Below are 12,658 nucleotides of genomic sequence, written 5' to 3' on the forward strand. Positions count from 1 at the left end.
GGCGTCTCTCTTCGTGCTGGCCCATCTGCTCTCTCCCTCCTGCTTTGAGCCAGCCCTAGGTTCCACTTGCGAGTCCTTCTCTTGCTGGGACGCGTTCCTCCCGCTGCCAGCCTTCCCGGTGCCGGCAGCCCCGCTCTGCTGGGACGTGCTGCCCGCTGGGTTCTGGCTGCCACCGGCTCTTGGGTGACCCCCATCTTTCCACGCTGCCTTCTTCTGCCCCGCTGCTGCTCCCTGGGCTCTGGCTTTGGAGGAAGCCGCTTGCTTCCCTCCCTTGCACGGCGCCGGTTTGCTTCTCTGCGCCGCGACCCTTGGCTTCAGTATATCAGGAACAGGCACCACCGCCTTTAAAGTTATTTTAGAAACGGAGGAAGGCTCCTGGGCAGACAAAGAGGAGTTCGATGCAGCTGCTTTGCCGGCTTCTTTCACTTTGCCCGGCCCCGTTTCTTTGCTTTGAGGCGCTCTGATGGAGCTTCCCTCCTTCTCCTTTGCATTCTTATCAGCATTTTCCACGGCAGCCCCAGCCTTGGCCAGCAGCTGCTGGGAGCTCTCCTCCCAAGCGCTGCCACCGCAGAGCACGGCCCCTTCTGCTCTGTCTCCAGCTCCACCTCGTGTCCTCCCCAGGGCCGCCCCAGCCTCGAGCACAGGTCTCACCTCCGCCGTCGGAGCCCTGGGCTTCTCATGTTCCATCTTCCCCGGATCAGAAACACGCGTCTTTTTTGGCACACTCGCCTTGGGGTTTCCGTGCGGGACAACACACGAGCCCGTCTCCGCCGCGCCGTGAGCGGGGGGCACAGCTCTGGGTTCGGCCCCCAGTGGGGCAGCAGTGCCGGATGGCACGTGGCTGGATGGCACATGGTGGAATGGCACATGGTCACCCCGGCCTGGTGCTCCTCCCGGCCGCTCTCCAGCAGTAGCTCCCAGCCCCTCGGCTCCCAGCGCCCTTCCCTTCTGCGGTGCGGATCCAGCTGCAGGCACGGGGAGCTCAGAGGCTGCTCCACCTGTAACCTCCTCCTCCTTCCCCACGCTGGGAGCAGGTGGCAGTTTCTCTTCGGGCTCGGCTGTGGTTAAATCGGCGCCGGCTGCTGCCAGGGGTGCACCAGGGAGCTCAGCCCCAGCTCCTGCCTTCCCGGCGGCCGGGTCGCCCGATCCCGCAGCGGAACCCCTCCGTGCTCCTTCCAGACGGGACTCGGAGGGCTCTGCCTTCACTGCTGACAGCTCATCCTTAGCAGGAGGGGTGGAAACGGGTTCTTTCTTCACCACACTGGGCTCTACCGGAGGATGAGCAGCTGCTGTTTGCACCGCTCCTGATCCCTCTGGGTGTTTTTTCAAGCTGGAGCTACATGCATTTAAAAAAAAAAAAAAGAAAACACAGAAGAAATCAAAGCACGTTGAGAATTCTACGGTTAGCAGTAACCTCCTGACGCCAGCAGTGCGCGATCTCCGGCCGCGTTGGCGCTCAGCGTTCGGCCGCCTCACCTGTCAGTGTCAGAGCGGTTAAAACACGGAGGCAAACAGCTCATTAGTACCTCACCTGTAAGTGTCAGAGCAGTTAAAACACGGAGGCAAACAGCTCATTCGTTCTGTACAAACCCCGGAGCAGCCAGACCCTGCCCATGTCACCGGGATGCGGAGCTCCCAGGGCCGCACTCGGTGCCACGTGCCCCGCCATGGCAGGCAGCAGCTCGGGTCCCTGGCTCCCTGCACGTTCATGGGCTCATGGAACGGCCTGGGTTGGAAAGGACCTCACAGATCATCGAGTTTCAACCCCCCTGCTGAGTGCAGGGTGGCCAACCACCAGACCAGGCTGCCCAGTGCCACGTCCAGCCTGGCCTTGAATGCCTCCAGGGATGGGGCATCCACAGCCTCCTTGGGCAACGTGTTCTAAATGAGACCTGTCGCTGCTGTTTTGGTTCCTCTGAGGACAGCACAAGTTCTGTTCTGTTTGAGGGCTCGGCCGTCACTCACTTACAGCCCTCACTCTTCCAGCAGCCAAGAACCCAGAGGTTTTTTCATGTCGGGTTGGGTTTTAGGGGGAGGGAGGCTTTGCTGTGACCTCACACGGCAGTGGGGATCGCTATGTGCACACAGGTTCCTGTGGGCCAGGCCCTGTTTCCCCACCTAACCCTTCCGTCAGCTCCCAGGATGACAGGCAGGGGATGGTCAAACCCGTTACTCTCCTCTGAAACAAAGAGGCCTCCAAAGATGATCTCGGGAGACTTCAACATTAGAGCTGCCTGCGCTCCCCCCCATCCCGTAAGACTCAAGAAAACGAGCATCATACCAAGAGCACAAGCTTCTAAAGATGGAACGGCGTCACAGCACCGACCCCAGCAGCATCGTTTGGTGTTGAAACAAGCACAGAGGCAGCAAGCACGCGGCCAGAGGGCACGCACGAGGGAGCAGGCCGCACCACGGCTCCTCTCAAGAGCACACGTTTGTACAGAGCCCGCAGGAATGGAACAAGGAAAGCACCCCCTGCACAGCTCAGGTGGTGGCACGCTGACTGCTGGATGCTCAGGGCTTCGTGCCTCCCCTCTAGAAAACAAGCTGACTCTGCCTTGCTGGTCTCCAAAATACACTGAGAGACTCAAATGTGGTGGGAGGAGAGCTCTGCAGAGGCAGCAGCAATGTGCAGAGGGAACGAGGAGCACAGCGAGGCGTTGAGGGGCCTGCAGGAAGCTGGGAGATGGCCAGGCATGGGGAAACGCCTCAGGTGAGGAGAGGGCAGCACCTCCTGCTGCTCCATCTCCTGCAAGGAAACCATGACAAGGTCCTTGCAGACAGGGCAGCGTTGAAGGTAGCTTCTGCCTTTCACCGAGCTTAACTCAATGGAATTGCCAGTCAGGGCACGGAGGCTGCCAGGAAGGGCTGCCCCAGACCGGAGGAACAGGAGCCCTTGTGATGATCTGTCCCCTTACAGAAGGGTGACAAAAGCCAACCAGCAGCCACTCCACCGTGGCAAGTCCCACCACGAGCCACGTCTGCCACGCGGTTTTTAAACAGAACGTACCCAAATCTCCATCTCCCACGTCTCGGTTCCGATGCGAACAGAGCAGGGAACGTTTGTAAACTGAATTTAGGCACCTGCATCACAGCGTGAAGCAGAGGTCAGTAAGTTAAACGAGGAAGCTGCGGGATGCTTTCACCATTTGGGAACAGGACGAGCAGAGGCAGGAGCTGTGACAGAGGAAGGCGTTGCGAGACGTGGTGCAGCCTGGTCTGACACACCAGCAGCCTTAGCAACAGGAATCCAAGCACATCACCCAGGACCCGTGGCAAAATCCTGGCTGTGGACAGCACTGCAGCCCAGCTCCCCCTCTGCCCGCTCTCTGGGTGGACACACACACACACACACACACACACAGAGCAGCTCTCACTGCACCTCCCTTCCTCACAGAGCTCCTGTTTCACTGGGGATACCCACCCCACCTGCAAGGCATACCTTCCTCTGCTTGGCTCCTCCTTCTTCGCTTCCTTTTTCACGGCTTCGGTCTGTAAAATAAAAGCAGGGTTCAGGGTCTGTGGCTTCCAGGAGCTCCAGCACAGCACCTACACCACAGGTGGAGTGACACCCAGGGCCCACGCTGCCCTACAACCACACCCCACACAACACCTGTGTCCTGAGAGGACATGGCCATGCAGGAGGTGCTCCTGACGTTAACACACGCAGCACATCACCATGCTTCTATTGCCTCCCCTTTCTGAGGTGTGGGTCCGGGCAGACTGATGGGCTTTACAACCTGCTAACTCCGTTTTCTGGGATACAGAACTACCTAAACCAAAATAACCTCGGAAAAAGAATGCAGCCACATAGCCGAGCTTCGCAGCACAAGGCCAAGGAGTCCTCAAGAAAAGCAGGGGGATTTCTTTTCTAACAGCACGTAGCCTGAAGGCTGTTCCCAGTGAGAGCCCCAGCCATGCAGGCTTCACATCGCTGTTTTATTTATGGAGGGAAATGGATTTCTTGGAGGAACTACACCAGAAGGAGCTGCTGGCCCACAGGTAGCACTGAGAGCAGCCAAGCCTAGAAGCACAGGGATCAAACGTAGCCAAACTGTTGAAAGATGAATCAAGCAACAGCGGAGCTGCTCCATTCCCTTCAGCCATCAGTCCCTTTCTACCCTGCACTGAGGAGCTGCTTCCCTGCTCTCTTCCCTTCTCTCCTCGTCTTTCCTCAAGGAAAGTTGAAAGAGACCCAAGAAACCTTTGTGGAAGGGACAGGCACAGAAGCCAAGCACACAGCCCCGCGCCCACACCGCGCTGCTCACCCAGCTCCCCTTCTCATCCACAACAGCAACTACTTGAGGCAAAACCCAACGTTACCCCACGGAGTGCTCTTTGGGGAAAGGTCGTGCTGTGCCACGGCAGTAAGGTGATAACGAGAAATAAGAAAGCTTACGTCAGCATGCTGCCTGCTGGGGGACAACGTGCAGGTCAAGGTGTGCCCCCCCATGGTGTACGAGTACTGGTTCAGGAAGCAGTACATGGACCTGGCTGCCTTGGGACTCTCCAGCTGCAGAATTGCCTGAAACGAACAAAGACAAGCTTCAAAGGGCAGCCTTCTACCTTACCTCTGCACTGCAGGACAAGCTGAAGGGCAGGGCTATGAAAAGCAAGCAGTCAGGCTGCCCTGAGCAAGGGAACAGAGCGACGAGCTGCGCTCACACGTCTACACACACATACTGCAAACCTCTCACTTGCAGAACTACAGAAGGGTTGGAAGGGATCCTTAGAGACCAGCTAGTCCAAGTGCCCTGCAATGGGCAGGGACGCCTCCAGCCAGCTGCTCCTTCCTCACCCTGCAGGATCAGAGCTTTCCAGCTCCATCAGAACACAAAGCGATGAACACGAAGCACGCAGCAGCAATGATCACCTCTGTGCATCTCTCACGAGCCAAACGTGGCCGGCGCTGAGAAGAAAAGCCCCATGGTTTTGTTTTAACGCGGCACAGAAAACCGCTCCTCACCTTGTTTTTGTTCTTCAGCACCACGTAGTGATCGACCTTCCCGAAGCGCAGCCCCACGCAAACCACTTCGAATTCTCTGTACCCCTCGTCTGGTAAGTTCCCCAGGTGCACAAACTGGTGGTGCAGCGCCTCGGCGTTCACCTGAGGAGAAGGGAAGGCTTGCTGTAACCTCACACCTACGGAGCTGGGAGGAAAGCAGCACAGAGAGCAGCTCCGTGGCTGCTCCCATCTCAGCCGCACACCCCCTGCTCTCACTCACGCCCACCTTCCAGTTTCCTGCGCAGCCTATCAAAAGAAATTTGCCCTTTTTCCAAGTAAAGAAGAACTAGCAAGGGTCAGGCTGAACATTTTGTTGTTTAATAATAAAAGCCTCTTTAAGAACATGACAAAATGCAGCTCGAGTCCGGAGCAGATCTGGTGCGCCGAGACGCGGACATCACGACAGATGCGCACCACCAAGGCACGGGGACCTGGCCCAAAGACTCAGGGTCTGCTTTTTTAAGTTGGACTTTGATTTGCTTGAACATTTGCAAGGACATTTCCAAGAGTCCCTCTATCTCGAGCCTGTCGGTTTCCCAGCAGAACCTGACGGAATCCCCATGGAGATGGGGAACTGATCTCGGTCCCGCCACGCTTGGAACGCGCTGTGATGCTGAGATGCCACCTGGGCCTCCTCAGGTGTCCATCCAGAACACACACACTGTGTGCAATCCTCTGGGAACAGGAGCAGCCCTCCCTGCAGCCACAGTCCCCCATGGCTCCTTGGAGGTCTCAGCCCAGCTCCAGACCCAGGGACTCCTCCCTGGGCAGAACAGCACGAGAGCTTCCCAGAGCAACCCTAGCAGCAAGCGTTCTGCTCCTCGCTCCTCACCCGTCGCAGAGCCAAACCACAGCCAACGTTTACTCCTTCACCCAAGAAATCATACATCACTAATTAACTCCGGAGATAAGCGAGCTAGCTCCCATTTTAGTCAGGAGGACGCTGATTCCAGTACAAACGAGCATACGTGTCCAGCTGGATTGCCAGCAACTCACCTTAGGGTCAGAGTCTTTGATGATGGCAGTAAATATCGCTTCCTGGAGGGGGGAGAAAGCAAAGCTGTCAGATTCAAACTGCAAAACGTAGCTTCACTAGCAGCAGCTAACCAGGAGTCACACACGGCCTAATGGCAGTGACCAATTCTGCCTGCTTAATTAATCAAATCAGCAGCACGAGCACTTCTGACACCTGTGTTATGCTAGCATCAGGAGACCGGGACCGAAAAAGACATTGCACATGATCAGCCTTCAACAGGACACAGAACCACAGAATGGCCTGGGTTGAAAAGGACCTCACAGATCATCGAGTTTCAACCCCCCTGCTGAGTGCAGGGTCGCCAACCACCAGCCCAGGCTGCCCAGAGCCACGTCCAGCCTGGCCTTGAATGCCTCCAGGGCCAGGGCATCCATAGCCTCCTTGGGCAACCTGTTCCAGTGCATCACCACCCTCTGAGTGAAAAACTTCCTCCTAATATCTAACCTAAATCTCCTCTGTCTCCATTTGAAACCATTCCCCCTTGTCCTACCGCTATCTGCCCTTGTCAACAATCGTTCCCCCTCCTGTTTATATGCTCCCTTCGAGAAGGCCACATTGAGGCCTTCATTAGGCCTCTCCCTGGAGCCTTCTCTTCTCCAGGCTGAACAAGCTCAGTTCCCTCAGCCTTTCTCCATAGGAGAACTGCTCCATCCTCTGCTCATCTTGGTGGCCTCCTCAACTCATTCTTAGAGCTCTGCATCTTTCTTGTGCTGGGGGCCCCAGGCCTGGATGCAGTGCTGCAGGTGAGGCCTCACAGGAGCCAAGCAGAGGGGGACAATCCCCTCCCTGTCCCTGCTGCCCACTCCTCTTTCACACAGCCCAGAACACAGTTGGCTGCCAGTGCACACTGCCCAGCTTCTCATCCACCAGGACCCCCAAGTCCTTCTCCACAGGGCTGCTCTCAAGGAGTTCTTCCCCCAGTGTGTCAATACACGACAGAACAGGCAGCGTATCCAAGCCAGCTGGACACAGCACCTTGCTCTGTACTCAAGTGTCACCACACACCACGTCACGTCAGCGCACTCTGCACTTACCTCGTCTCTCACGGTCTTATGCTGAGGCGCCACGTCGATGCACAGCTGGTTCCCATCCAGGGTCATGGGAAAGCAGGTGTAAAACTTCACCATGGATTCTGCGGATTTTCTGTTGATCTCGAGATACGCCTTTTCAAAAGAAAGCAGGCCACGGGATGAGCAAAAAGCTGTCGCTTACCAAAGGCAACACACAGCAGCGTGAGATGATTACCCCCACACGACGCTCGTTACAAGCGTACTTGCTGCTCCCCTCCCATACCTTCTTGTGAGAGGACACAATTAACACATCCCTCAGCCCACCGAAGGGCTTCGCCAGGTTGGAGACTTCTTCCACGGAGTAGCCCTTCTCGGGCAGGTTTGAAACCAGCACCACGCACGCGTCCTCAGCTTCCTGCAGACCAACGAGGGAACGCGTCAGCCACACGGGAGCAGGGGATATCAGCGTGCAAAGTGAGGGCAGGGAGGGAAGGCCACAGGGCTGCTGAAGTGCAGGCAGCAGGGAGGGAGCTCGCCACGCCATGCAAGAAACCAGCCAAGGATTTCAGCCCGAGGTGTGCAGGGAAGCAGCGCCCAGCCTGCGCTCACAGCACCCGCAGGGTGAAGCCTTTCACACTGACCTTGCCACCCGGCTCCGCTGCCTCCTCGCTCTTCACAGTCTCTGCAGAAGCTTCTATGTAATAAAACAAAGAGGAGGGGGGGTGTTACTTCAGTAGCTGTGCAGATCTCTTCGGCTCCAGCAGAGCTCTCGCGTTACCCTGAATGTTTTCTCTCTGCTGTCGTGGCAAGAAACAACGAGCCATGTGCAGTGCTCTGCAACAGAGCTCAGGAAGAAGAGTCTTAAGGGAGACCTACAAAGGCAACCTCTCCATTAACGCTCAATGCTCTGCTGACATTGAGGTCTGCTCAGTTTGATCACTGCTAGTGGGCACCTGGGGCCACAAAACCTTTCCTCTCTTTTCCCTGGTCAAGTCACAGCGATGTACCAGAAACAGGAGCAGTGGGAAACAGGAGAACTCCAGGCACCATTTAAAACAAATCTGTTCCTCCATTATTTGTAGCAGATGAGTATCTATTGAAGCAGCTCCTAACAACGCTATGTTGTCATCACAGCACGGAACTGTGTTCCAGTCTGTGAACTTCTCTGGTTTCCTTTCTGGGTAACCTGCATCACCCTCGTTTCTGAAGAGCTCCTGGCCTCAGTGTTGTGCTGGTTTAATCCAGCACCGAGAGGTTTAGGATGGAAACAAGAAAGCAACCTGTCAGCTTGCAATTTACCTGGATCAATTAAAGCTTCGTTCTGCCCATCCGAGCCCGCCGGCACCGCCTGCAGCACCTGGGCGGGTTTCTCTAAAAAAGAACAATCAAATTAAATCCCAAGATATCACAAGGTTCAACTTCACTTCATGGACAACCAGCGTTCTCACAGCGGGGTTACCTGGTAAAGGTGCAGGATTGCTCGCCCCTTTGGATGGAGCATCCCCTGCCTTTGCAGGCTCTGTGCCACCTTCATCCCCTCCTGCAGCACCCGTGGGCTCAGGCAGCCCAGCGTCCCCAGCTTCCACCCCACTTCCAGGCGAGCTCTGAAGCTCTTTGGATTCGTTTTCATCCGACTGGGCTGGAAGGAAGCAGCAGAAAAAAGGGCTCTTGGGTTCCACGCTTTCCATAGAGCAGGGCACAGCAGAGCGAGCCGTGCCCTCAGGTGCTCGGGCAGATGAGCAAATGAAGAGGAATTGTGCACACAGGAGCAGCCCCACCACCAAAATCCCAACCTCCATCCCTCTGCCCCTTGGTGTCCTGTGTGTCTGAGCAGCACCATTACAAGGTTGTAGGTGCAGCAGAGCGCTCACCCAGTCAGCAGCCGACTGCATGGGCAGAGCCAGAGAGAACTGGGGCTGGACTCACTGCCCTGAGCGCCCAGTTGGTGGGGCAGCACCCACGGGGCTCTCTGAGCACGGAGGGAAAGCTCTCCTTTGTCTTACCTGCAGTGCCTGAAGTCCTCTTGGTTTTACTCTCTTTGGTCCCCACGGACTTCTTGGTTTTCTCTTTTTTGCCTACGTAAAACATCCAGACACAAGTCAGTAGGAATGCTGACTTCTCAAGGCTTACATTTGTGAATATGAGGGACACGGACAGCCAGGGGCAAACATTTCAAGTCACGGAGTACAGGCACAGATTGATTGTTTTATTTTCTGTTGGGGCCTGAGGGTTTCTGCGTGTTTGTTTTGCAGGTCAGGATGGTAGGGTTCCACCCAAGCAAGGCACTGAGAAGCACCCCCAGCTGGAACTTGTACCAGTCTGTCACTACTGGAAGAAAGCACTTCTATAATACCAAAGGGAACAAAAAGACAACACAGCAACAGAGGTATCACAGGTCAGAGGTGGACAAAGCCTCACCTGCAATCGTTTTCTTGGTCTTCGTGGTGGCGGTGGTGGTGGTTGGGTGCTTTCTATCACGAGCAAGCGGGGAGAAAAAAGAAAGAAAAATGAGTTTCAAAGACAACTGATGAACGTGAAAACTGCTAAAAAAAGATCCCACGCCAAAATAAACTCAAAAAAGGGAACAAATCTGTTTAGTTTCCAGTGGTTGCCAAGAGCAGGGACGTTAATGGAGGTCACGGCAGCACTTACTTGGTGCTTGGTGCTGCTTTTTTGACGGTCTGAGTCTTCTTTTTGACGCTCGTTTTGGCCTAGAGGAGGCAGAAAGAGGGATTTCAGCGCCCTGCTCACACTTGATCCATTCATACAGGTTGCATCTCTCAGTGTTCAATTGGTACTGCTGCCAGAGAGCAGCCTTAAACCAAGGAGAACATAAAGCTGGAATAAGGCATGGATGAGAGGGTTTTCCTCTCTATCTCATACCGCTGCTTGTAAGGTGGACATGGAAAATACGAATGCTAAAATAATTGTGTCTCTCAGGAACATCTGATTTCTGGATCAAAGCACCAAGCCAGGCACAAGCTGCTCACCTGGCTGGGGGATGCTTTGGGCTTCTCCGCCACGCTGATTTTCACCTGTCTCCCATTCACCAGCACTGGCACAGTTTCGCCGTATTTCACAGCCGCTATCACCGCTTCTTTGTAGTTCATTTCCAAGTAGGCCTGGAACAGAGGCCACTCTCAGCCTTCAGTTCTTTGCAGAGCCCGCTCGCAGCCGCCCGCATCCCTCTCCGCATTCACGTGGAGCTCGGCGCATCCTCGGGCAGCACCAAGAAGGCTTAGCACCCCCAGCTAAACCACGACCACGCAGCCCATCCCTAACGACAAACTCTTCTCCCCAAGGACAAGCTGAGGACCCACCAAGGGCAGGTTTTCATCGGCTGACCCAGCAGAGAACCGACCTTGTTCCTGGAGCGCAGCACGATCAGATCGCTGACTTTGCCGAAGGGCTGCACGATTTTTTTGATGTCCTGATCCGAAAAGCCGTCGTCCGGTAAGTTGGAGATCTGAAGCACCGTGCCGCAGTTCAGCAGCTCCTCTCTCAGCAGCTGCACGTTAAAGACAACATAGAAAAATCAGCACTTTCCGAGCCGACTCCAGCTGAAGGCAGGAGGACACGACGTGTAACAGAACCGTACAGGTGAGGAGCTGCACAGCCCCACGGCCTCCTTCCAGCGTTACCTACCAGTAGGCAGCGTTCTAGTTTCTTATCATACAGAGCCCAGGGACTACCAAGGACAGCTTCGCCCCACAAAAACACAGCGGGAGCTAAACCTGAAGCTGGCTCGTAGGCACTGCGTGTCGCAGCGGTCAGTGCCAGGCTGAGGCCCTTCTTGCAGCAGGAGCAAGAAGAGATGGGACAACAAAGACTTCCTGCCTCTGCTCCAACCCCACAGCAGCTCCTGGTGCACCGCTCACCCAAGCAGGGCCCCACACAGAACGGGCATCTCTTCTGGCTGCTGGAAAGCACAACCTCCCTCCTGCCAGCAGAACCAGCGGGCACAACAGTTCATTCCCCTCCAACACAGACACGAACCGAACCCTCAGCGCGGCGGAGGAAAACACCAATAGTCACCCGGTTATACGGCGCAGCCCGAGGCCTGCTGGGCCCTGCAGGCGAGCCCTCCTCCTCCTCCTCCTCCTCCTCCTCCATTTCCTTCTCTTGGGGCACTTCGTCGCCTTGAGGAGAACAGGAGCCGGGTGCAGGCGGAGGAAGGGCGTCCTTCTTCGCAGCCTTTGCAGCAATGCCCGTTTTTGGGGTCTTCTTCCCGTTCCCGGGCACCTTCCCCCCGGCTCCGTGAGAGGGCGCTGATTTCCCCGAGCCCGGAGTGCCCGCCTGCGATGATTTGTGCTTGTTGAACTCCGCCACGAAGCCGGGTCCCAGCGTCTTCATCACGGCCTCCAGAGCCGCCTTCCTGTCTGCGGGGTGGGGAGGGAAAAGAAACCCGGTTTTGCTCGGCTTTTACAAGAAACTTCACCTCCGCTGCTGCTCAGCTCCAGCTTCCTCCAGACCTGACGCTCTTGTCTGCGTCGCTCTTCACTGATCTCCTGTTGCTCTCGTGTTCTGGAGATCAGTGCAAAGTTGGCCCTGTGGTTATCGGTTGCCTCTTCTCTTTGCTCTCCTCCACGAGACAGGTTTGACTTTACCACCCGCCACCATCGCTTTCCCCACCTCCTTGGTGCATCCCACCAACCGCTCGCCCCAGCCTCTCTCCCCCAGGAGCTCCCTTGCTCTTCCCATTCTCAGGGCTGACCAACCACTAAGCCACACGGCTCCCAACACAGAGGCACTTTGGGCAGAGACCCAATGGAGCTCACTCACAATTTCCTAGAAGCACTAAGGAGCCGGCTGAACAGCCAGCCACCGGGCGGCCCAACAAACCGAGTGAAGGATGCTCTGCTGGTAAAGCTTTCCAAGCACCACCCCCTTTACCACAACTAAATCCTCTACAAAATCCCCCTGAACGCCCAACCCGAGCCCCCCCCGCCCCGAGGCCGTGCCCCCTCCCGTCCAATCAATCAGGCAGCGGCGTCCCCGCTGCACCTTGGGATCGGGTGGCTCTCCTCGATGACCAGTCATGGCTGGAGGAGCGCTGGGGCCGCGGGCTGCCCCTCAGCGGGTTCCTCGATCGCTGCGGTGAGCGTGACCAGTGCCGAGGGCTCAGGCGCCGCACCTGCCGCGGGCTCCGGCTCCTCGGGCGCGTCGGTCGGTAACGGCCCGGGCTCCTGGAGCGTGAGCGCGAGTGCCGAGGAACATAGCTGGAGCCTGCGGGCCTCGGACGCCGGGGGCTGGGGCTGGCCGAGTTGGAGCGGTGCTTGGGGGTCTGGTTCTCCTTCCTGTCCGCAGCATTCCTACGAGAAGAGGGGATTTCGGTGAGCTCTGACGCGGCAGAAAGTCGTAGAATCACAGCATGGCTTGGGCTGGAAGGGACCGCAAGGATCACAGAACCATGGAACGCTTGGGTTGGGTTGGAAGGGTCCTTAAAGACCAGAGAACCATAGAATGGCTTGGGTTGCAAGGGACTTCAAGGATCACAGAACCACGGAATGGCTTGGGTTGTGTTGCAAGGGACCTCAGAGATCACAGAACCATGGAATGTTTGGGTTGGGTTGGAAGGGACCTCAAGAATCACAGAACCATGGAATG

The 12,658-nt window shown here is 56.4% G+C and overlaps 1 protein-coding gene across 5 annotated transcripts in view; it reads right to left on the bottom strand.

The window, feature by feature from the left end:
* ZNF638 (zinc finger protein 638) overlaps positions 1-12,658 on the bottom strand; it is a 29,090-nt gene that overhangs the window by 1,759 nt on the left and 14,673 nt on the right. For all 5 annotated transcript variants that reach the window (XM_021394760.1, XM_021394757.1, XM_021394762.1 and 2 more), the window contains exons 5-21: positions 12,056-12,363; positions 11,087-11,430; positions 10,413-10,559; positions 10,042-10,173; positions 9,704-9,762; positions 9,470-9,522; positions 9,055-9,126; positions 8,511-8,690; positions 8,351-8,422; positions 7,693-7,745; positions 7,335-7,466; positions 7,076-7,204; positions 6,002-6,043; positions 4,967-5,107; positions 4,400-4,525; positions 3,443-3,492; positions 1-1,336 (exon numbers count right to left, since the gene is read on the bottom strand). In XM_021394760.1, the coding sequence (XP_021250435.1) occupies positions 1-1,336; positions 3,443-3,492; positions 4,400-4,525; positions 4,967-5,107; positions 6,002-6,043; positions 7,076-7,204; positions 7,335-7,466; positions 7,693-7,745; positions 8,351-8,422; positions 8,511-8,690; positions 9,055-9,126; positions 9,470-9,522; positions 9,704-9,762; positions 10,042-10,173; positions 10,413-10,559; positions 11,087-11,430; positions 12,056-12,363 (3,376 nt within the window). The remainder of the gene's footprint in view (positions 1,337-3,442; positions 3,493-4,399; positions 4,526-4,966; positions 5,108-6,001; positions 6,044-7,075; positions 7,205-7,334; positions 7,467-7,692; positions 7,746-8,350; positions 8,423-8,510; positions 8,691-9,054; positions 9,127-9,469; positions 9,523-9,703; positions 9,763-10,041; positions 10,174-10,412; positions 10,560-11,086; positions 11,431-12,055; positions 12,364-12,658) is intronic.

Source organism: Numida meleagris, chromosome 4 (assembly GCF_002078875.1).
Source record: "Numida meleagris isolate 19003 breed g44 Domestic line chromosome 4, NumMel1.0, whole genome shotgun sequence".
Taxonomy (NCBI): domain Eukaryota; kingdom Metazoa; phylum Chordata; class Aves; order Galliformes; family Numididae; genus Numida; species Numida meleagris.